At 45.6% G+C, this 24,576-nt stretch overlaps 2 protein-coding genes and 2 non-coding genes across 4 annotated transcripts; 3 read left to right on the top strand and 1 right to left on the bottom strand.

The window, feature by feature from the left end:
• Positions 1-235: 235 nt before the first annotated feature.
• On the top strand, positions 236-11,658 carry CCT6A (chaperonin containing TCP1 subunit 6A). Its single transcript, XM_074189315.1, has 14 exons — positions 236-465; positions 718-781; positions 1,534-1,668; positions 2,428-2,601; positions 3,031-3,134; positions 3,716-3,826; positions 3,973-4,132; positions 4,234-4,316; positions 4,902-4,998; positions 7,479-7,626; positions 8,986-9,119; positions 9,868-9,970; positions 10,439-10,511; positions 10,746-11,658. Exons 1-14 carry the CDS (start codon positions 329-331, stop codon positions 10,816-10,818), a joined length of 1,596 nt encoding a protein of 531 aa, XP_074045416.1. The 5' UTR covers positions 236-328; the 3' UTR covers positions 10,819-11,658.
• On the top strand, positions 2,181-2,315 carry LOC141490330 (small nucleolar RNA SNORA22). The gene has a single exon (XR_012469168.1). It is a non-coding gene; the product is annotated as a small nucleolar RNA SNORA22 (small nucleolar RNA).
• LOC141490326 (small nucleolar RNA SNORA15) lies at positions 8,562-8,703 on the top strand. Its single transcript, XR_012469165.1, has one exon. It is a non-coding gene; the product is annotated as a small nucleolar RNA SNORA15 (small nucleolar RNA).
• Positions 11,659-21,194: 9,536 nt separating the features above from the next.
• Positions 21,195-23,508, bottom strand: CHCHD2 (coiled-coil-helix-coiled-coil-helix domain containing 2). The gene is made up of 4 exons (XM_074189314.1): positions 23,377-23,508; positions 22,690-22,933; positions 22,095-22,251; positions 21,195-21,543 (listed from the first exon to the last, which is right to left on the bottom strand). Exons 1-4 carry the CDS (start codon positions 23,424-23,426, stop codon positions 21,533-21,535), a joined length of 462 nt encoding a protein of 153 aa, XP_074045415.1. The 5' UTR covers positions 23,427-23,508; the 3' UTR covers positions 21,195-21,532.
• Positions 23,509-24,576: the final 1,068 nt, after the last annotated feature.

Raw genomic sequence — 24,576 nt, 5'->3', positions numbered from 1 at the left:
GCCGCGTTGCCATGGGGATCAGCTCGTCCGTACGTCACGGCGTAAATCGAGGGGGCGGGGCCAGAGGGGATTGGCAGCCGCCTGTATGGGGGCGGGGCTAGCGGCGACGAGCAGTTCCGCGGTCCAATGGCGGCGGCCGCTGAGCCGCCGGCGCCCAATGGGGAGAGGCCGCCCGAGAGGGCAGAGAGGCGGGCCCGGGAGTGCTGGAGGCTTCTAGAAGGGGTTGGGTCTCGTCTCGCCTGGTCTCGCGGGTCCACGCGGCCGAGTCGAGCAGCCCCCGAGCCGCTCCCCGTGCGCCCGCCGCCGCCGCCGCCGCCGCTCCCCAGCCATGTCGGCCGTGAAGGCGCTGAATCCCAAAGCCGAGGTGGCCCGGGCCCAAGCGGCGCTGGCCGTGAACATCAGCGCGGCCCGCGGCCTGCAGGACGTGCTGAGGACCAACCTGGGGCCCAAGGGCACCATGAAGATGTGAGGGGCCGGGCCGGGGGCTGGGAGCGGCGGGGGGAGGCGCCGGGCTCCGCGTGTGGGCCGGCCCGAGCGGGCGCTGGCCCCGGGCCCGGCCGCGTGGAGGGGGGAGGGGGAGGGCCCAACATGGCGGGCGGGAGGCGCGGCCCGGGCCTCGAGGAAGGGTCGGCCCGGGCCGCGGCCCCGCACGCGCGTGCGCCGAGCCCCGGCCCGCGGCCTCTGACCCCGCGGCCTCTGACCCCGCTCTGCCCCCAGGCTGGTGTCCGGCGCCGGAGACATCAAGCTCACCAAGGATGGCAACGTGCTGCTCCACGAGATGGTGAGAAGGCGGGCCCCCCAGCTTCTGCCCCCACGGGGGAGGTGGGGCCCGTGCTGCTGCGCACCCCATCCTTGGAAGCAGGACCTCTTACTTGGTTTTTTGTGCTTTTTTTTGTAAGGCAGTGGGGTTCAGTGGCTTGCCCAAGGCCACACAGCTAGGTCATTACTGAGTGTCTGAGGCTGGATTTGAACTCAGGTGCTCTAACCTCTGTGCCACCTAGCTGCCCCAGGACCTGGTATTTTCCCTTGGTTCTAGTTAAGGAGTTGAGTCTTTCACCCTCACACTGTTAAGTGTTACTGAAGATGAGTCCCCCTGTTTTTATCATCATTAGCTGATACAGAGGCTAATAATCCCCCCATCTTCCGCCATCTTCGACAATCCCTTCAAAAAGAAAAATTTATTTTCTAATGATATAATTGTTGTCAGTCAAAATTTCCTTCCAAATAATGTTAAAATACCAGGAAGCATTTAACTGATTCCTTGAAAGTTCATTGTAAAAGGATTGATGACATTTGTAACTTGTAGCAGGGACTCTAATCATAGATGATCATCATATTGAGATGAGATGGAGTTTAATTGTTTTTGAGTTTCTCTAGGCCCACATTTTGTCTGCTGGTTCAAAACTTTTAATACAGAATGTTTTTGAGAGATTTGATTCTGTATTTTGATAGAAGTAGTTGACAAGTGTTTTAGTTAATTATAGTTTATTCTCTTATCTCAAATTTTCTATAATTTTCATTTTCAATTTTCAGCAAATTCAACATCCAACAGCCTCCTTGATAGCAAAAGTAGCTACAGCCCAAGATGACATTACTGGTGATGGCACTACTTCAAATGTTCTCATCATTGGAGAGCTCCTGAAGCAGGCAGACCTCTACATCTCTGAAGTACACATGACTGTCACATTCCTGTGGTATTTTTTTCTGAATAGGAAATGTTGTATTTGTCCACTCTTGACACTGGTATAAGGGACTAGTAGTGTTTTGCTCCTTATGGAACTATGAAAAAGTTAATTATTTTTATCTTAACTGTTTTTGAATGTGGTCCAAAGAAAGGTGTCTGAGGGTTTTCTAAATGGAAAAGAATTGGCAGAATAGGGAAGGGATGGAGGCTTTTGTTATGCCCTAAATGCTTCTATTGAAGTTGATCAAAACATATTGTACATTAACCAATTTACCTAAGGAAAGGGTTAAAAAAAAGGTTTCATTTACTAGAAAGTCCTAGAAGACCATAACACTTGCCGTAGGTTTTTCTAACTCTTTGAAGAGAAAATAAGAGATTGTCTTCTAAGTGACTTTTTATACTTTATGAATTTATAAATGGAATTTCAGATAGCTTATAAAAAATATGCTGAACTAAAGCATCAGCAAGATTTAGAGGAGGTGTCCCTTATTCCTCACTGCACAGAGAACACCCAAGGGTGCTTTGTAGTTCCCTTGGCTTATCATCTTTGCTAGAATAAACATCTGCTCTTTTCCTCTGCATTGGAAGGACCGAATATCCTTTTACATGTATTCAGAAGGGCAGTACATTTCTGAGCTTAGTGGTATCTGATAGGCCCCCTCCATAAAAATGGTCTAAATTTTGCTATGATGGCCAGACATTATTGTGATGAGGCTCATGGTCAGTTGTATCAATGTTATCAGGGTCTGCACCCTCGAATCATAACAGAAGGATTTGAAGCTGCCAAGACAAAGGCCCTTGAAGTCTTGGATCAAATCAAAATAAGCAAGGAAATCGATAGAGAAATCCTCATGGATGTAGCCCGAACATCCCTGCGCACCAAAGTCAATGCTGATCTGGCTGATGTTCTAACAGAGGTAAGTGTTGTGTAGAGTCTAGCCTGGCTTTGTGACCTTAGGCAAGTCATTCAACTCCATTGCCATAAATAAACCCTTTTTTTGTCTCATCACTAGTATTTGGAGCTTGGGGATATGTATACAAATACAAGGATTGTATTGCAGTTTGATTTGATCCATAGATCTGGGTAAAAACTGTTTTGTTTGGGAAAACACAGAAGTGATGATTGTAAACCTGGCATAATCCTCAATCAGTGGTGGAAGCCATGAAATGGGTGTTAAGCACTAAAAAAGGAGGATTTTCATTAGTTCAAAGTTGTGATATTTATTAGATGTGATTTTGGTGGGTGATATCAATTTGAATGGCCTTTAATAAGAGGGAAAGATTGGAACTGGGTTCAAATGTTGGCCACAGATTTCCTAATCTGTGTGTGTCCCCTTCTATTGCAGGCAGTGGTCGACTCAGTTTTGGCCATCAGAAAACCAGGAGAACCTGTAGATCTTTTCATGGTGGAGATCATGGAGATGAAGCATAAATCAGAAACTGACACAAGGTAGGTAGTTACCAGTTGGTGGTAGTGTTGAGTCTGAAGTTTTTATCACCTTACAGATTTTTAGAATAGAAGTTTTATCTGCTGGTCATTAAAAGTAATTTTAACTCTTAAATTTTAGACTTATTCAAAAGCTGAAGCAATTTATTAGGGTAACTTTGAGAATAAATGTTCCATGAGATATATTTTTGCCTCCTTATAGGTGCTCTCTTTGGATGAGTAATGAGATTATATTTTGCATAGATGAATCTTATTACACACAATGCAAGTTTTGCTAATGCTTCCTTGGTCATTGGTGTGATTCTGTGGGAAGTATGTTGTATGTAGAACCTACCATCTTGCATTTCTTGGGTAATAATAAAAGTTTATTGTAGGGCAGAGGCTGGCATAAAACCTAGTCTTGATCAAATAAGTGAATGCCACATGCATGGTGGTGTCCAATTAGACTATTGATCCTTCACTTGTTTTTGTTTGTTAAAATGTAGCCGTGTTTAGTAAGTGGGATATGCCAGATTTTTTGTGGTGGTGCATGGGAAGCCAGATACACTTAACACACTCATAAAAGGAAATTCTTATTTTAACAGTTTGATCAGAGGACTGGTTTTGGACCATGGTGCCAGACATCCTGATATGAAGAAAAGACTAGAGGATGCTTACGTCCTTACATGCAATGTGTCGTTAGAATATGAAAAAACGTAAGTTTACCTCACCTTCATAAGTTAGTAATGTCCGTCTAAATCTTTGGTTATGTGGTATTTAATTTTTTCAGAAGTTGCACGTGAATTTGGTTTCCTTTTCCTTGCTTTTTTAAAGTTTCATTTCTTCCTACTTGTTTCTTTAGAGAAGTGAATTCTGGATTTTTTTATAAAAGTGCAGAGGAGAGAGAGAAACTAGTTAAAGCAGAACGGAAATTCATTGAAGATAGAGTAAAGAAAATAGTAGAACTGAAAAGAAAAGTGTGTGGTGATTCAGACAAAGGATTTATTGTTATTAATCAAAAGGTGAGAAAGGAATTTTATTTAAAGCTATGTGGTGTGTTCTCAATCACCTAAAGAATCTAATACCATTTTAAGCTTTTTTTTTTCTCTTTTAATTCTTGCAGGGTATTGATCCATTTTCTTTAGATGCCCTTGCAAAAGAAGGCATAGTAGCCCTCCGCAGAGCAAAAAGGAGAAATATGGAGAGGTAAGTTTGGGCAGGTGGAATGAGTAATTTGAATTTATTTTTACTGTATGTTACTGGGTCTTTATACATCCAATTCTCAATTAACTGGAGTAACTATTCCACAGCTCTGCCCCCTTGTGGCTCTGTGTAACCTTGTAACCAGAGCAGTTTCAGCTAGGACCCCTGGCTGCTTTCTGCCTGCCAAGACAAACTGATTCAAATTTATGGAAACTAGGAACTTGTTTGTATTTGTGGCTATTATTTGTGTGATCCTGGGCATTTTGACAAAGACAAAATTCTTGGCATAGTGTATAATTGAATAGGAATTGGGCTGGACAAGTGAAAGGGTTACAAGGTTGCTGATGTCTCTCTGAATCACTACATTTAATAGTCTCATGGGAAATGTTTTAATGATTCCCTTCTATAAACCTCCATTCAGACTTGTGCAAGGATAGAATTGGAGCCATGAAAATGAAAACTGCCATCCTAACACTAAGTGAAAACTTTCTCAAAATTAAATATGTTAATGAATTGATATATCTACTTATGGGAGGTAGAATTTCTTACCATGGAATTGTAAAGTAAATTTTTTTTTATTTAATTCAGGTTGACTCTTGCATGTGGTGGGATGGCTATGAATTCTCTAGATGACCTAAATTCTGATTGTTTGGGACATGCAGGGCTTGTTTATGAATACACACTGGTAAGTATGTCTTGTGTAAGTAAATTTTTTTTAATTTTTGATTGCTTGCATTTTTATTTTTCATTTGAGATTTTCTGAAACTTTTTGTTGTATGGTATGACTTCATTGATGGAGGGAGGTTTTTTTTGGTAAGGAAATACCTATTAGTATAACCCTATTAGTGTGAATAGTCATTCAGCTATTTCAGTGACTTGTCAATGGTCCCCAGCCAGTATATGTTGGAAACTAGTCAAATTTCATGTTAAATTTGAGGCTAGTTAAACAGCTTTTAAAAAAAAATTAATGTAGAGACTCCCTGGACTGGGGCTGGGGAAACTGAGGCCAGCAGTAAGGTGACCTGCCCAGGGTGGCACATCTAGGACCTGTCTGAATCCAATTATGAACTCTGATCTTCCAGACTCAGCCCTACATTCACCTCACTTTTATTACAAGTCAAGCACTGTACTAGATACCTTCCTCCACCCCACCCTCAAGGAGCTCAGTCTAAATGGGGAGAGATCATACAAACCAGCTATATACAAATATAGACACAACAAAAAAAATGGAAATAAGCAGCAAAAGGAAGCCATTAAGAGTGATCAAAAAACTTGTAGAAGTTGGGATTTTAGTTAGGACTTGAAAGAAAAAGTAATCAGGAAGTAAGGTGTCCCATAATAGCACATCTTAACTAACCTTTTTTGAGTGTGTGTCATGAACCCCTTTGGCAGTATGGTCAAAGCCTTTGAATTCCTCAGAATGTTTGTAAATGCATGAAGTAAAATAACATAGGATGACAAAGGAAACATTGAAATACAACTGTCAGAATTTATTTTTTTCTAAATAAGTTCAGGGAGTAAAGAGAATCCTGCACTATGATTATTGGTTGGGTCATCAACAAGCTTTTAATTAAGCACAGTGAAATGGCAAAAGATGAAAAAAATGTGGTGTTTTCACAAAGAGCTCTAGCAGAAGATGACATTTATAAACCTACAATAGTAGTAGGGTGGGCTTTTTTTCAAGGTGAGGTGTTCTTTTTGTTGGTTGTTTTTTTTTTTTTTTGCGAGGCAGTGGTATTAAGTGGCTTGCCCAAGGCCACACAGCTAGGTAATTATATTAAGTGTCTGAGGTCGGATTTGAACCCAGGTACTCCTGACTCCAGGGCTGGTGCTCTATCCACTGCGCCACCTAACTGCCCCTCAAGGTGAGTTTCTTTATACTCATGAACTCCTGATGAAATACCCCCCCCCCCACTTCCTCCTACTAGGACTCAATGGAGTTTCTTGCAAAATTCCGTACTCACAAAATCTCAGGCTTCCTAGATAGATTCCCTTGGAAGCCAGCTAATGCTAATTCTAACTTTATATCATCTTTTGCCATTTCACTGTGCTTAATTAAATGGATTTGAAATTCTTGGTCATTATTTTATAAGAAATGCAAATAAAGACTTAGCATTCCTGTGGAAAAAGGCAAAAGCTGATGGACAGTTCCTTATAACAATTTTACAAACGTAAACCTTGCCATTTAAATGAATAGTTTAATTTTTTTAAGCCAATGTGAAACTCTGCAATGACAAAAATAAGCCATTTGTAATTTGCCTTGTAAATAAGTTTGAAATAGAAAAAATGTTTTGAATGAATGTAGAATAAATATTTATTTTATGAAAACAAAAGATACCACTTTAACTAAAAAATGTGTATTTCTGATAAGCAAGTGTGCTAGACCAGCATATGAGATAAATTATGTGTATGATGAGGGACAACTTAAGAATTGATTGAGGGGCGGCTAAGTGGTGTAGTGGATAAAGCACAGGCCCTGGACTCAGGAGTACCTGGGTTCAAATCAGGTCTCAACACTTAATAATTACTTAGCTGTGTGGCCTTGGGCAAGCCACTTAACCCCATTGCCTTGCAAAAACCTTAAAAAAAAAAAGAATTGATTGAGGCTTCATTGTGGGAAGGAGAAGAGGCCAAACCACTACTTCTTTTTGTGTGCTATTCCTACTTAACACTCCATGCTCCATCAGTCCATTGTTGTTAATTTAGAAAATTCACCTTTTAGGGTCCTTGGAAGGCAAAAGTGCATTTGCCACTTCTGTTGGAATTGTGACCTGTTGCATTCCGGGCTCATTTGCAAACAGCACTAAAATAGATCTTTATTCCAAATGGTAGCTGGGAAACCAAGTTGGAAGTCTCCTTAGCTCTAGACCACAGCAACCTTACTTCATCACATACCTCACTCACAAACCTTAATTTCTGCTTAAATATGTTCTGAAAGGGAGACAGCTGACAAGATCAAATGATCTCATATGCAGCTTAAGAGATTTTTATCACTGCTCATAAGCAGTGTCATGACATGAGTACGTGCTGAAATTAGGTGCAAGGCATCTTTTCCCTGAGCTTCTCATTTTATTTTCTATTTTGAAAATAATACTAACCATACCTTAGAACTATTTAGGTACTGCCTAGTGTTTCTGGTGTTTTCATACACGTTGTATGTTGTAGGGGGAAGAGAAGTTCACCTTCATTGAAAAATGTGAAAATCCTCGATCTGTCACTTTGTTGATCAAAGGACCCAATAAGCACACAATGACACAGATCAAGGACGCAGTAAGGGATGGTCTGCGAGCTGTCAAGAATGCTATTGAAGATGGTAAGCTTCATGTCTCCACATGACAAGATAGTTTACTTTAAACCATTGCTAGGTTTTGTGTCCTTTTGATTTCTCAGTTAGATCCATAGTCCCCCACTCACAGTGGGGAGTAAAATAATCCAACAATAGCAGTAGATCCACAAAAGCTGGAGGTGGGGGGGATTGTCTTCTCATAGTTCTTTGTAACCGTACTTTTTTTTCTTCATACAAATATTTTGTTTTCCAATTACATAGGATGGTGGTTTCTACCAATCTTGGGGGGGGCACAGTTTTTGAGTTTTATAATTTTTTTTCTCCCCTCCCCCCAACAGAATGCAATCTGAGACAGTCTTTACATTTGCAACATGATATGCATAAATCAAAACTGAACATGTGAGAAAAGGAAACAGAATCCTAAAGGGGAAAAAAAGATTAAAGAAAACAAAATTATGTAATACATAAGATAACATTTAAAAATCAAAGATGATAAACTTTGGTTTTCATTTAAACTCCGGTTTCTTCTCTGGATGTGATGGTATTCTCCATCACAAATCCCCTAAAATTGTTCCTGATTATTACACTGATGGAGTGAGCATGTCCTTCCAGGTTGATCATGACCCCATCTTGTTAGTATGTGCATTGTTCCTCTGGTTCTGCTCCTCTCACCCAGAATCCATTCTTGCAAGTCTTTCCAGGATTTTCTGAAATCCTGTCGGACTGTACTTATTGCTTAGTTTCTATTTTTATCATTTCTTTTCTATTGTTGTAATTGTGTTTACTGGTTCTGCTTACTACACTTGGCATTAGTTCACACATGTTATCCTGCTTCTTCATAGTATTCATGTTCCACCTTGACATTCTGTGTATTCTCACACTTGGTTTTCCATTCACCAAGCTGAAGGACATCTCTTTGTCTCCTGCTCTTGGGTTGATATATGTCAAGCTCATTATTTTTAGCATGGACGAATACTGTGTTCTCTCTGTCAGTAGTCAACACAGCCAGACACCATGCGAAAGCATATTCTTCTCCTTTAAAATGGTCATTATGGGATGCTGCAGATTGTCATTGGCATTCCACGACTGAAGGGGATCACAAGTATCTGCCCTGACTTTGTAAGAGTGACAGGAGAAGTGTGAAAAATGAGCCAAGACACAGAGCTGAGAGCCACATCTACCAGTCCTCTGAAAGCAGGGTGACTGGGCAATAGAATAAGGGGAGGGGAGCTCATCAGGCTGTTCCAGGTGGTTGGTGCTTTCTTTTCCCTTCAGGAATGACAGTTCACACTCTAGTAAAAGAGCAGCTTCATTATGAAGATAAATGTTTTTTTTCTTGCCCATTTGTTCTGACATGTCCTCTTTGTTCTTGTTCTCTTTCACCAGGTTGTGTGGTTCCTGGGGCTGGCGCAGTGGAAGTAGCCATAGCTGAAGCTCTCATTAAACACAAACCCAATGTCAAGGGAAGGGCCCGTCTTGGAGTCCAAGCTTTTGCTGATGCATTGCTCATTATTCCCAAGGTATGTTTTTGAAAACATGTCCATGTGCTTTAAATAATCCTGGATTGTCTGTGTCATGGAAAGTAGCTGCTAATGTCCAATTCTGTTAACTGACCATAAGTTTTGTTAGGGAGTCCCCATCTCACCACCACCACCATCTGTCAGTTCTTTCTGGGCCAAATGTCGTTTTTAAATCATGTAATTAAGTCACAAGTTGGTGACTTAATTAAAATAAAAATTTTTACATCAATTACGGCTTGCAAATTTTGGAATGTGAGTCAAAAAAATTGTTACACTATGGACAGTAAGATTGTTCAGCCACCCCCCAGAATCTACACATGTGGCATCCCTCTGGGCTGCCCACAAACCAGCCTTAGGTGGAAGGTTCTGATCAAAAGTCTTTCCATCATTTCAGACAACTGCTGGTTCCTACATTATTAGGATGGTATGTTTTATCTTCAACCACCTTACTTAGGAAGTAGTTACTATTCCCATGTCACAGATGAGAAAAACTGAGGCAGAGAGGGATTTGTTGAGGGTCACACAGCTAAACCAGGTCAGGATTTGAATTCAAGTCTGCCTCCACCTCTAGTCTATCCACTGTGGCCCACAACTGCCTGGAGATTTTATCCAACTTGAAATATATGTTCTCATATGTATAGTTTTCCTTGCTTCAGGACAAATGCAATGAACTACTTTCATTCTTGTTTGCCTTTGAGACCTTTTTTGTTTTGAAAAGTTAAGTTTTGTCTTTATTTTGTTTTTGAAGGTTCTTGCTCAAAACTCTGGTTTTGACCTTCAAGAAACATTGGTTAAGGTACAGGCTGAACATTCAGAATCAGGACAACTTGTTGGTGTTGATTTGAAGACAGGTAAGAGAACAATGCCCATGTAGGATGGTTTTTTCTTGACTTATTATCAAGAGTAGCTGGGACCAGCAAGTGCTCACAAGTACCAGGGTTGTGGGTCATGAGACCTTTTTCTAAAGAGTGTTTTAAAATGCATAAAAGAGGATTACAAAGAAAACTTAAGTAATTCTATTCAAAGGTGCCCAAATAAATATCTTTTTTTTAAGGGGATGGGGTTAAGTGACTTGCCCAGGACCACCCAGCTAGGCAATTAATAAGAGTTTAAGGCTGGATTTGAACTTAGGGCCTCCTGACTCAAGGGCCAGTGCCCAAATAAATATTCTTAAGACCTGAAGGTAACCAGTACCATATGGATATATTTCTGAGCACCTTCAGCTGGCAGAAGGAAGGGCATTTCTACTGCCAGGTCCTCCCGGGGAAGATGGCATCCAAGATGGTCAAGTTGAGGGGATCATTTGATTTCATTTGCAGGTGAGCCAGTTATTGCAGCTGAAGCTGGCATCTGGGATAACTATTGTGTCAAGAAGCAGCTGCTTCATTCCTGGTAAGTGGTGAAAATTTGAGTTTATAAATTGCACATGGACGTATGGGGGGAATAGCCTCTGATTCTCCTCCAAGAATAATGCTTGTGAGAAGAGCTCATGTTTAGATTTATTATAAAAGGACTGGAAAAGACAGCAGAAATTAAGACAGATTGTTTGAATCCTTAGGCAAATTTACAAAGCTACCAAGAAATGAAAATTGATTTTAGCTGATAATGCCTTAAATCTCCTTTCAGCACTGTGATTGCCACCAATATTCTCCTGGTTGATGAGATCATGCGAGCTGGAATGTCTTCTCTCAAAGGTTGATTTGAATCACAGGTTTCCATCTAATCAGCTGAATCATGAAGGCCCTACAGAAAGAACCAACAAGTAGAGTTTTTTCCTTCCCAGCCGCCAAAGGATTTTCCAAAGAATAATTGTTTTTCTTACTGTTGCAGTAAACCTGTTCTCTTAAACTGAAATACTGACCCCATTCAATGTAAGGTCCTAAAATTGATTACAGTATTTATTTTTTTTTTAATTGCACTGAGGCCTACAATTAAAGCTGCGGTCCTTTTTACCCACTTGATAAATTGTTCTGCCTGGCTCCATGTCTTGTGTAGTAGCTGGTGTGCAGTTTAGATCCTGCTTTGTGTTCCATAGGCAGTACTTGATTTTACCTTGTCTGACCTCTCCAGTGACTTGCCTTCTGTTTAAATCTAGACAGACGTAAAAGGGGCATGAAGGTGTCTCAATCCAGATGAATTCTACCTTCTGTTACCACTTTTCTGTTCTAGTGCAAGCCCTGAAGCATAAAAGCTTTTGTTGAAAGTAAATAAGTTGTATTTCCTCTTTCCAAAATTTCCTTGTGTGGAGAGAAAGAGTTGATGAAAATTAGTATGTACTTAGAAAAGTAATGCTGTGTAGTATTAGACTATAGCCTTTTTAGTAATTTATATACAGATTGACTTGAACCCATTCCTTATCAGCTTTTAACTTAAAACCTTAGGTTATTCCGATGAAAATCCAATTGCCTTAGTGTATATGTTCTTACAAAAGTGTTTGTCCTATGGTGGGTTAGGTTGTTGGGGGGAGGGGTGTGCCCTTTGAATTGTTGGATGTAAAATAGGAGTCATTCATAGGTGTGTATAAAATGTATTAACTGGTTTTTTTTTTCATTCTTGATACCTTGTTTTTTATCACGTTTATTTCTGAATATATTCTGCCTTCTTCCCTCTCCCAGCCATCCGTTCTTGGAAACCAAGAATAAATAAGAGAAATAGTGTGAAACCAGCTGAGCATCACTGTCTAGCTAGGCAGCGTCCGCACCCGGAGTGCCCGGGCTGTGGGTGGGAGACCAGTGGGAGTAGATCAGGCAGGACCTGCCCAGGAGCGGGGCGCACCCAGAGGTGCCCTATGTGGCAGGGTGGGCAGCTTTCAGGCAGATGGGAGCCCTGGCTCCCTACCGCGCGGCGGGGGCCATCTCCAGGCCTCCCGGTTCAGATCTGGGTGCTGGGGCCCCGGCACTGGACCCTCCACTCAAATCCAGTGCATGTGCGTGCCCTGGCATCGTTGTGGGGGAGCCCCGAGACGGGTGGGGGAGGGGCCCTCGCGGGGTGGGCCGGTTAATGCCCCGGGGCACGGGCGGGGCCTGGCTTAAGCATTCCTGGAAGCTGGGCTGCGGCTTTCCTCGGCCTCCCGGCCCGGACCAGCCTCTGCAGCCCCCGAGGCGGGAAGCCCCCAGGCTCCATCCCTGGCCAGAAAGACCCTGAGCCGTCATCTGGGGGTGGGGCCGGCCTCAGCCAATAGGCGGGTGCCGTGGAGGCAGGCTGCCCCCAGTCCGCCCAATGGCCTGGCCGGGAGCGGCGCCTGCGCAGAGCCCACCTCCCCTCTCCCTTTTGGCCATCCCAGGCTCATTAGCATACATTAGCATTGCGGCCTCCGAGGGGGCTGCGCCACTCCTCTTCCGCCGGAAGTGGGCGCTGCCCCTGGGGAGGACGGAAGCGCGCGCGATCGCGGAGCCGCCGGCCTGGCCGCCCGGGCCTCGGACCTGCCGGGCCGGACCTCCCTGGGGCAGAGGGCGGCCCAGAGCGGCAGGGCGGGGGCGCCCAGCTGCCGCCCCCCTCGCCGCTGCCAAGACCCGCCGGGCAGCTTCCCGGCCCGGGGCGAAGGAGGGCTTTGATTGACTTGGAACCCCAAGAGCCCGCCTTGGGCAGGGGGGCCCCTCAAGTTCACCGCTCCCCTCCCTCTGGACCCCGCGACCACACCCCAGGGGCATGTTGCTTCTGCCTTTCTGCCCGCCCTGACCTGCCAGGACACCAGCGCCTAGACTTGGGGGGGCGCTGCGGCCGGAACCTACCTGGAGGAATGGGGCAGCTATTTATTTTGATACCTAATAAGCGTTTATTGAATTTTTATTCTTATTTTTGTACAAATAATGCATTTTTATACATTACGAAAATATTCGTGGTTTTTTTTGTTTTTTTGTTTTAGATTGTCTAAGGCAATGGGGTTAAGTGGCTTGCCCAAGGCCACGGGGCTAGATAATTATTAAGTGTCTGAGGCCGGATTTGAACTCAGGTACTCTTTCCACTGTGCCACCTAGCTGCCCCTTAAAATATTCTTGTTTAAGAATGAATATACCCCTATATAGACCCTCCTGAGCAGTAAAGTATATAGAGGGAAAAAAAGTGAAATTTAAATTTAAATTTAAAAAATAATTTTAGGGGTAGCTAGGTGGTGCAACGAATAGAGCACTGGCCTTGGAGTCAGGAGGACCTGGTTTCAAATCCAACCTCAGACACTAATGACCTAGCTGTGTGGCCTTGGGCAAGCCATTTAACCCCATTGTCTTGAAAAATCTAAAATAATAATAATGATTTAGAAAATGTGCTTCAGTCTGTTCTAACACCACAGTCTGTTGAGGGTGGATCACATTCTTTAGGATAGGTCCATCACAAAAGCTAATTCCATAATTTTCCCTCATATTTTCCCCTTCTCCACTCTCTATGCTTCACCCAAGTCCTGTATTTGAAGATCAAACTTTCTATCCAGCTCTGATTGTTTCAACAGGAACCTTTGAAATTCCCCTGGTTCATTGAAAGTCCATCTTTTTCCCTGGAAGAGGACATTCAGTTTTGCTGGGTAGTTCATTCTTGGCTGCATTCTAAGCACTTTTGCCTTCCGGTATATTGTATTCCAAGCCCTATGAGCTTCCAATGTAGTTGCTGCTAAGTCCTGTGTGAGTTCTGGAACTTGGCTATAATATTCCTGGGGGTTGGTTGTTTTTTTTTATCTCTTCCTGGGGGAGACTGGTGAATTCTCTCCATTTCTATTTTGCCCTCTGCTCCTAGGATATCTGGGAAATTTTCCTGTAGGAATTCTTTAAAAATGAGGTTAAGGCTCTTTTCCTGATCATGACTTTCAGGTATCCCAATAATTTTTAAATTATCTTCTACCAGGAGTAATGGAAGAAAAAACCAAGAAGTCACTGGTTCTGCCACCGTTACCTTCCTAGTGCCCCACCTTAGGCCAGTTTCTCAAGAATTGGCACAGTGGAGACACGATATCCAAAACCTCTCTCCAGGAAAGGAGCGCCTCCCCCAAAAACAAGATCAGTGGAGGTTCTTTGAGAAGTACCCATGGAAATAAAAAAAATAATCTGTGGGCTAGTTACAGGGCAGTTAGATGGTGCAGTGGATAGAGCACCAATCCTGGAGTCTGGAGGACCTGAGTTCAAATGCTGCTTCAGAAACTTGCTAGCTAATTGCCTAGCTGTGTGACCTTGGGTAAGTCACACCCCATTGCCTTAAATAAATAAAAAATAACTAAAAAAGATCTGAGAAGTTCCCATGGGACAAGGGAAAATTGGGTCTCTGAATGTGCCCCTAATATCCAGCTAGGAATTTTATACACTTTTTTTTAAGGTTTCTTTTTTTTGCAGAGTACCTAGCCACCCCAAAGCTAGGAATTTTAAAAAGTCCCTTCTTGAAGATCCCCTAGGCACTCTGAACAACTGGACCAATTCTTGGGACTCAGTTATTCTCCCTGGCATGAAATGATGACAATCATGAACATGTTCAAGGGGGATGATGAGGAGGGCAGGTCTGAAGGGGTAAGAAACACCATCCTGGTCAGGAGGTAATGGCAGCTGAGAAGATTTCCCAGTATTGACCCCAATTGGGATAACAGTCCAGGAGGTAGAGAACATATGAGGGACCTAAGGGACTTAATTAATTATTAAAGGCATAAAGAAAGCCACCCTTTGGTCCCAAAATTTCATAAAGGCTTTTGAAATACAAAATAAGACGCCATTTGCCTTGCAAAAAGCTAAAAAAGAAAAGAAATACAAAATAAGGATTATATCTCTTCCCCCCCACCCCATGACATGTTGTATGGTTAATGCATAAGATATGGTAAGGCCTTATAGTTTAGCTACAGAGTATTACTCACCCCCAATTTACCACTGGTATACAGAGGATTACTGAACCCCAATTCACCCATGATGCATAGGGAAGGCAGATGAGCAGGATTGATCTTATGAATATATTTAAACAGTTTGAGCATTTAAAAGAACTGCTGAACATCCTTGACTGGTCCTGACCAGACTTAACGCTATACTTGATTAACATTGCCTATCTCTTCAGGAACTAGCCATTCTTTTTTTTTTTTTTTAAGGTTTTTGCAAGGCAAATGGGGTTAAGTGACTTGCCCAAGGACACACAGCTAGATAATTTTTAAGTTCAGATTTGAACTCAGGTCCTCCTGATTCCAGGGCCCGTGCTCTATCCACTGTGCCACCTAGCCACCCCAGAACTAGCCATTCTTGAATGTAAACACCATAGTTCTTGGGGTTCAGGGAAGGGTGGCTCCCTCAGACAAAATGGAAAATTTGGTTTTATTCCACAAAAAATTGACTAGAAGCTTTTCTTCTCAAGCTATATAAGATCTAATTAGACCTTAGCCTAATTGGAGTCTCACCCATTGGGAGGATGCTCTTCTTAGGAACTTCCAGATTGGGACTCTGGAGGCTATGCCCCTGGTTCCCCAGCCGCTATTGATTCAGGTGTTGAAGCTCCCCCAAATCAGTATTGTTTTCTCTTAATGTTTATGTTTATATAGGCTTTGCTCTTCTTTTTGGCCTTATTGGTTACTTTTGCTGTAAAACTGATTTATTTCTGCCTGTTTTATAATCACTTTATTAAATATACGTTTTAACTTTGTTGGTATGAATGTGTCATTTTGTAGGAGCGAATCAAAACCAAAACTCATTAATCTAACACATGTTTGTTTATAAAGACTAAGGGATCAGATGAGAAAATATTCTGGTATCGACCCTAAAGATCACAATTTACTGAAGGAGGCAAACAAATTACTAAACACTTAGTCGGGCACCACTTGCACTAAACCAAGCATTCAAGCTGCTAGACCAGACCAAAGGAACCATTTACACGGACTCCAAATATATCTTTGGAGTGGTACCCATATCTGGAAAAATCTGGAATGAAAGGGTTGATTAATTAATAGGAAGGGGAAGAAGCTGGTACATGCTGAATTAGTGAAGGAGGTATTGCAAAGGGAGCAGTGTTGGAATGGCCACCAAAGGGAAATACACTCAAGGCAAGAGGAACTAGCTTTGCTGATGAGATGGCTAAGGAAGCTGCCCTAATCCCTGTACTCAAAGAAATATATATCCTGGATCCATCCATTCTGAACCAAAGGTGGTTCCAACATTTACTAAACAGGAGGAAGGGATTGATTGAATTCAAGGCAGTAAAGACAGAGGAAGGTCAGTGGCTGCAGCCAGTTGGAAGAGAAATATTTAATAAACCAGTCACAAGGGAACTCATCCATTTTGCATCAAGGGAGTCAAGGGGGGGGTTCAAGCAATGTATGATTCAATGCCAAGGAGGTATGAGTTTGTAGGGAGATGCACCAGGAGATTGGATTCTGATCAAGTCCTGGGAAAAAGACCAAGTTGCAGCCAGACTGGGAAGGACCCTACCAAGGACTCCTGACCATAGAAACTGCAGTCCAGATAGAGGAAAAAGGCTGGACTCCCCACACCAGAATAAAAGGACCAATGGGCACTCCTTAGAGTGTGTGTCCAACCGAAGATCCCCTGAAATTGAGGTTACAGAGACATTAAGTAGAAATAAGATTGGGGTATATACTCTGGGGAGATGTTGGCTATTGTGATTTTGTCTTATCCCCATAAGAATAGTATTCAGTTGTTATATTAACAAGGAAAGTTTTTTTGGAAAACCAAGAACAAATGAGGAATTTATTGATGCTATGGGTAGGAGTGCTCTTGTGGGGAGCATTCAAGACCACCAGAGGGAATAAGTTTAGGGATCTACTCTCTAGAGATGAGTGGATCAAACAAGGGGGATACTCAGTGAAAATCTGGATCAATGTTACCAAACTTTCCCTCAAATAGTTCAGTTTGATGCATGCCAAGTGATAGTGTGGAGACTTGAATAGTCAAAAGCAGTTGAGTAGTTATGATAAGTACCTGTGCCCTGAGTAGATACCTCCTGATTCAGGGTCTCCTTTCTTCTTGGGATTCATTGGAATTCCTCTTGTCCAAGTTGGGATGATGTTTGGTTCACCACCAACTACCTGGAGTGGACAACCCCAGGATCCAAGAGGAAACCACTAAAGTTGAAGCTCAAGATATTCCAACGATCAGTGGAACCAAATTATCAGGAGCTGAAATGCATTCCCATATCCCTGATTATAAGAAATGCAGATTGGGAAGTGAACCAGACTTATGGCCTAGGGATAAATATGTTAGGAAGGGACCCAGTAGCACGATTTAGGATAGTGGTCCAAGACTTGGCAGCCCAGGACAGGCTGAGCATCATTAGGAGCTGCAAGGCTTTACCTCCCTGTCACAGCTGTAGCCTCCCTCAGAGTGGTAGCTGGGCTCTGATTGCTGTGGGTTGGCATCCAGGTACTCAAGTAGGAGGTTGGTGCAAAGACAGATTGAAATGGCAAAACTAAAGCAGATGCCCATGGGAACTCAACCAAACAATTTATTCCTTGGACACAAAGAGACCAAGAGGACTACTAATTATGACCAAGAAAGTGAAATAATGTTATCAAGATTAGAGGCTTCTTAAGAGTGCTGTGAAATCAAATGCAGATGCAGCAAATGGTGAATAAAATAAAAAGGGGGAATTGTGGGATATTACTTCTGCATATTACTCAATGGGTTGTAGAAAGCTAGGGGGCAGAAGGAGCACTTAGGAAAAGCTTTGAGACGCATCATCTCTCCTGCCAGCTGGAGGGCCTCTTGTTTAATCCCTCCCTTCTCCTCTCCTCCTGCCCAGCTCTTGCTGGGGAACATGCAAACCTCAGAGCCCTTCACACCACCTGGGATCCTGTTGAAAGTCCTTCTGATAATAACAGGGATTCTGGCTTTGACCAAGGAGAAAAGTTCTGTCCTCTCTTCCAGGTGGTATCTAACACAAGTAGAGGCTCAGCTGGGGAAAGAGGCCCTCCTATCATTCTTAAAGCCCATCCTCACGGGATCTGCCAGGTCTGCTGGGCATGCCCCAGCCAGTCTCGGGTGAAGCCTGTAGGGGCTGCCAAGCCCCCTGCCCTTAAACCAGTTCAGAAGGGCACCCACAATCCATCATGGCTCACTGCCTATTGCCATCAGCTGGCATCTTGCTCTGTGAAGGGTACCCTGGCTGCCTTACCCCAATCAAAGCCTTTCTTTGGTTTGGACAGTTGGAGTCTGAATTTTGGGGGGATGACAATGCAGTACACACACTGGTCCCTCATCAGAAGGGTGGCTTTCCTTCTTCCCAGACTCCACAAGAGAAAGCAAATAACTGGTCCCATCCTGATGAGTCTTTGGGGCCGTTTCAGAGATACGGGGATCCTAAGATGAGGACTTTAGGAAGGCTGACTGGCCACTTTGGAGTCTTCTTGTGCCCTTAGCTGGGTGGGGGGAGGTGAGAATAACACCATCAGCTGGATCCCCAGTACTGGGGAGACCAGCTCCACCCCCATCATGAGGAGAATCTCTTCCACAATATAAATACACAGGTGTTGTTTACTAACCCAGATTTGGGTGCCAGAGGACCTGGGTTCAAATTTTTCTCGCTCAAATTTACACTTAAACAAGTCACAACCTCTCTGACTCAATTTCCTCATCTCTAAAATGAAAGGTCAGATTGAATGACTCAGTCTTCTGGCTCTAAATTTGTGATCCTATGCTAAGAAATCTCGATTGAGACACGAGTTCCCCTGCTCCAAAAAAACCCCTTGATTCAGGAGCTTCTAAGTTTCAGGCAGTAATAACCTCCCCTCCCTCAAACTCATGCCCGGCCTGGAAGGATTCTCTAGACTGATAGAACCTGGTGTGGATTCCCCCCTTCACATTCCCCCCCTAGCCCCAATTCCACTGAGACTCCCACCAGGACTCAATGCTGTTCCGGAGAGGTCAGTCTTATTCCAACCTCAGAAAGGACAACGGTGTCCAAGGATGGCTGGAACCAACTCAAATTAGCTTAGGAGAGCTATTGCTCAATTTTCAGGGTATCCCAGAAATCAGCAAATGCTACAAATTGGGCCTTGGTTTATTATTTTTTATTGTTGCCTAGACTTAAGAAAGACGGAAACTGTTAATACAAATAAAATTTTTTGGTTTGTTTTGGTTTTTGCAAGGCATTGGGGCTAAGTGACTTGCCCAAGGTCACACAGGTAGGTCATTATTAAGTGTCTGAGTTTGGATTTGAACTCATGTCCTTAGTCCAGGGCTGGTGCTCTACCCATTGTACCACCAAGTTGCACCTCATTTTAATTTTTGAAGTCAGTTTTTTATTTTTTTTTTTATGTTTTTGCAAGGCAAATGGGGTTAAGTGACTTGTCCAAGGCCACACAGCTAGGTAATTATTAAGTGTCTGAGACCAGATTTGAACCCAGGTACTCCAAGGCCAGTGCTTTTATCCACTACGCCACATAGCTGCCCCTGGAGTCTGGGGTTAAACGTTTACTAGGACTTTACTATCAAAGAAATCTGTTTCTTCTGTTTGTCTCTGTTTCTGTCTTTTCTTTACTATTTTAGGATTCTATTCACACAGCTGGTTGGCAGAACCAGTGAAGACAGCATCCAGGCTTCCCTTTTCTTCCCTCTTCCTCTGTTCCTTTCTCTGTCACTGTCTCTCTCCCCTTAGTTGGAAGATGGGCTGTTGGTACAGTTTTTAGCTAGTTGAGGCCAGGGGAGGGGAGGACATGGAGAAGGGGATGCCAGGAGCACTCTGTTGCCTCTTCCACCTCTAGCCACCCTGATCAATCTCAGATCCCTGCCCATTGGCTGCCAACCTCTGCCCCAGCGGGTCCAGGCTTTGGAGTGGAGCCACACTTGGGGCCCAGAGAAAACACTGCCTGGCTCCCACCAGGAGATGACAAAGCAGTGTGCTTGTGACCATTTGCTTCCTAGAAGACCCACATGCCACTCACCCCTAGCATCATCTCTGGGCTGGCAGCTCACCAAGGTCTCCCAGCATGGGGAGTGACCAGCAAGAGAAATGGCGCACCTCATAACTGGCACCGGAGATGGAACCCTCCACTTTGGGTCATGACACTGGACACTTGAGACACTAAAAATAAATCTGAGGTGGAAACTTTGGGGCTTCCAAGCCAGCCACTGTCTGATCAGCCACAGTAGACACACCAGAACTTGACTCTACCCTCGTGATGGCATTTTGTTGTTTGATAACGAAGGACAAGACCCAACCAGCCAGTGAGCAAACACCCAAGGTCGGGGAGCTCACCTTGGAAAGTTCATTTAACTGAGGCAAGACACCAATAGATCAGGAAACACATTGACTTACCTTCAGTGTGGCCCTCCATTCAGAGTTCAGAGCTTGGATTCTATGTGCAGGGGATGACTGAAGCCATCCCAGAGAAGAATGGAGACTTGATCTAGCTCCTTGATTTTATGGATGCAGTAGAAAATCCGGTCTCAGTAAGTTTAATAAAACTGATGATTAATCCTTAACACGAATTAGTTTTTGTGTCGTGTCAATTTAGCACCCTAAATTCAGTCAACAGGCATTTATTAAACTTACTATTAAGCAAAGACAAGACAAAGGCTCAATCTTGGTTCCTTCCTGCCTTCAAGGACATCCTGTTTTTTTAAGGCAATGGGGTTAAATGACTTGTCCAAGATCCCACAGTTAATAAGTATCAAGTGTCTGAGACTAAATTTGAACTCTGGTCCTCCTGTCAGTGCTCTATCCACTCTGCCACAGCTGCTTCAAAGTGACCATTATGTTCCTGGAATTTAAATTCTGGATATATGGAAGGTAAGCTCTTGCCAAGCTTGATGGCCCGGACAACGCCTACCCTTACATCTAGTAGGTGCTCACAGTTCAGACCTAAGGGCTAGATGTAGGCCTGGAAAAACAAGGCTTCCAGAAGCACTTCTGTGAATGGTGGGAGCTGGGAAGGTTGAACCCTGGCTTCTCTTTAATAAAAAAGCTATCACTATGGGAGTTAAAACAATGCCCTTTCTGTTGTGACAAAATAGTTCTCTTTGAATAATTCTTCCTTTTGGACAATTCTTCCCAAAAACATTTTTGTGGACTCCAGAACAAGGACCATCTGGCATTTTTCTATGCCTTTATCACACTCTCCCCCAAGGAAGGATAATCGGGTTCCTATTCTCACACTTAAGAGATCTCACATCCAGGAGAAAATAACTTTATTTGAATTATTAACCATAACTTAAGATGCTCATTCTGTTAAGAGTTTACATTACAATCATTCACTTTGATGAGACCACACAAGCATTTACCTCATCTCAACATTTAATATCACCTCATGTTCTTTAGTGGGAATATTCTCCTCCCCCAACGCTATTCTGAAATGAAAGGATATTAGAGACAAATAGACAAAGGAACAAAAGTACTGGTAGTCTCGGCTTTTTTTTTTTTTTATCATTTCACTACCAATTATGAATCATGCTAAATTAGAATGATTTTCAGAAATGAATTTTCCATTTCTTCCTTTTGAAGGTCTCAATTTAGGATAATCCTGTAAAAAAAAAAAACGAGTATACATTTACTGAGAGCATCTAGATCGAGGCCAAAAAAAGACTGGGCTGTACACTGAGTGGACAGACTCCTATAGGGTTTGAAATCAGGCCCTTGTGCTAACAGACCTGGGTCAAGCCAGGCCAGACCAGGCAGTCACCCTGGAGAGTCCAGAAGATCTAAATTCAAATTCTGCCTTCCCGTGACATTGCAGGCATGTCATTTAACTTCCGCACCTCAGTTTCCTCACACTATAACATTAAGATGTCACTAACAGCACCTATAATCCTCAGATTGTAGGGATACCCTGGGCTCTATTTAAGGCTCTCTGGTCACAGGGAATTTAGAATTACTTTCTGTAATCCATTCTCCAGACAGCTCAAATCACTGCACTTTTCCCTGTGCTGAGCAGAAATATCTCCCACAAAAGGAGCCGCCTGCTGGCATTTCTACTTAGAGACGTTACCATAAAATAATGGCCCCAAAACGCTGATTCTAAGAACCAGTGAGGATGAAGCCATCTTCAGAATACAGAAGGAGCCTCGTACTTACCATTTGCAAACCGGCATTGCTTCAGCACCTCACTGAAGCCCTCGCACAGCTTGAGGTCACCCTGGTTCTGGGCACACTCTAAGAACTGCTTCATCTCGTAGTGGCAGGGGTTGAACTGCTGCTGCTGCTGGTACCCTGGCTGGGCTCCCTGAGGCTCCTGACAAGACAGCACTTTTAAAATACTGGAGAAAAAGCGACTCTAGCAATTACTTCTTAATTTTTTCCCCCTTTTTTGCTTTTTGCAAGGCAATGGGGTGACAGGATCTGCCCAAGGCCACACAGCTAGGTCATTATGAAGCGTCTGAGGCTGGATCTGAACTCAGGGACTCCAGGGCTGGTGCTGTATCCATTGCCCCACCTAGCCACCCCAACAATTACTTTTTGAAGAGCACTACCCGTGCTACGTTAACAAATAAAATTAACCTGGAGGATGATGATTGGACTGGCTCTTTCAGAAAGTATCTACTCCTACCACAGCCACGGTAACACAGCAGAACAACCAAGGCCAGAGGCCCAGGCTGGGCAGAGACCCCCCCGCCCCCCGAGCTGAGTGCGGCCGCAGCACGCCCGCCCCCCATGCCGGACGCCCCCTTACCTGGTAGGTGACGTCGGGCCTGGCGGGCTCGGCGCTGCCCCCGCCGCCGAAGCCCCCGGTGATGGCATGGCCGATGGTGTGCCCGACTGCCGAGCCCACCGCGACCCCGGCCGCGGTGGTGGCCATCTGCGCCATCAGGCCGGGCTGCCGGGGGGCGGCGGCGGGCACCTGGACTTCAGCCGGCCGGGCCGGGGCGGGCGTCTGGGCGGCCGGCGCCGGGGCCGCTCTCATCGGGGGTGCCCGGCTGTAAGACAGAGGGCGCGGCCTCAGGCGGAGGCTGCCAAAGGCGGGGGGCGGCCGTGCCCATTCGCCCCGACTACGAGTGCGGCACCCCCGAGGGCTCCGAAGCACGCGGGGCCCGGCCCTCGGGGGCGGCTGGGCGTCCCTGGCCCACGAGCCGCATTACAGCGCCGGCACGTGCGGGGCTGAACCGGGGGCACAAGCGGGGACCAGGGGGTGCAGGAGGGGGCAGGGAGGCCTCTGCGCCGGTGACGTCACTGGAGGGGCAAAACCACGTGCATCTGGGTGGGCGACGCGCATGCGGGGAAGGAGCGGGCCGGCGCCCCTCCCCCCCAGCGGCCGGCCGGCTGCGTCATTCAGCCTCCACCGCCCGCTCCTCGCCGCCTGCTTTGCCCTGGAGCCGCCCCGCCACCCTCTCGCCCTCCACGACCCCGCCTCGCCTCTCACCTGGCCGGGGGCGCCACCCGAGAGGTCCGACTCCTGCTTCCCCGCGGCATGGCTGACGACGAAGGTTAGCGGTCCCGGGGAGAAATGAGGAGGGAGAAGCTGCGGCGGCTCCTTGGGGTGGGGGCCCGCAGCCTCCGACCAATCAGCGGCCGGACACCCGCGCGGCCTCGGCCAATCGGCGGCCGCCCGCCCCCGCCGGCCAATCAGTGCCTGTCTGCGAGGCTCTTCCGGCTCGGCCCCCAACCCCCGCCCGCTCGGTGAAGGTCACTGAGTCCCGCGGCGCGCAGGTGAGAGGTCACTCCGCCCCGCCCAGCCCCGTCCTTGGTCCCAGGAAGCGCCGGTCGTTGCCTAGCAACCACTGCCGGGCCTGAGCCCGGAAGTGAATTCCGTCTTCTTGCCGGGGGGCCGGAAATGGGGAATTTCTCCATTTGTTCCGGGGTCAAGGACCCCGGGGGCGGCCTGGCTCCTGGTGTGCCTCGCGCCATTCACCCCAGGAGCCCTGATTAAGCGCCTGCTGTGTGCGTGGGCCGGGGCTGGGGAGACTGGAGGCAGAGCCGTGGTCTAGAACGTTCTGCGCCCCGGCAGGCTGGGGGCTGAGCTGGGGGAGCAGGAGCGGCCCGAGCCTTGGAAGAGAAGCATTGTGGGAACGGGTGGGGGTGGGGAGCGCCGCGAGCCGGGGCCGCCAGGTGGCGCGAGCGGCCGCGGCGGGCCCGGGCCCACGTGGTTCCGCGGGTCTGACGTCACGGCAAGCGCCGAGTTGGAGCTCCGTGGGGGCGGGGCGGGGGGCCCTGGGGCCAAGGGCCGGGCCGGGGTCGCGCCGCCCCCAGCGGCCAGTACCCCCGGGGCTGCCCCGCCGAGCCCCGGAGGGCTGAGGTCAGAAATGAGGCCCACTAGGAGGCGTCGGGGACAAGAGGCGGGAGCTGAGTTCAAATCCAGCCCGGGCGCAGGGCCCAAAAAGAGTCTTCCAAGTCGGTGGTGTTTGGGGAGGGAAATGACGTAAACACGTCGATCCAGGACTGAGATGTGCCATGGGAAGGGTGCCAACATTGCTCGGAGTATAGGCCTAAGGGTGCTTAACCCCTCCCCAGGCAGAAGTTTTAAATCTAATATTTTGTTTTTCCTCATATATGAAAAAACAGGGGGCATGACCTGGGAAGAGAAAAAAAAATCAGAAAACTGCTTTTGGGTCTGTCCTTATCC

Source organism: Macrotis lagotis, chromosome 5 (genome assembly GCF_037893015.1).
Source record: "Macrotis lagotis isolate mMagLag1 chromosome 5, bilby.v1.9.chrom.fasta, whole genome shotgun sequence".
Lineage (NCBI taxonomy): Eukaryota > Metazoa > Chordata > Mammalia > Peramelemorphia > Peramelidae > Macrotis > Macrotis lagotis.
This window is presented reverse-complemented; position numbering and strand designations above follow the sequence as displayed.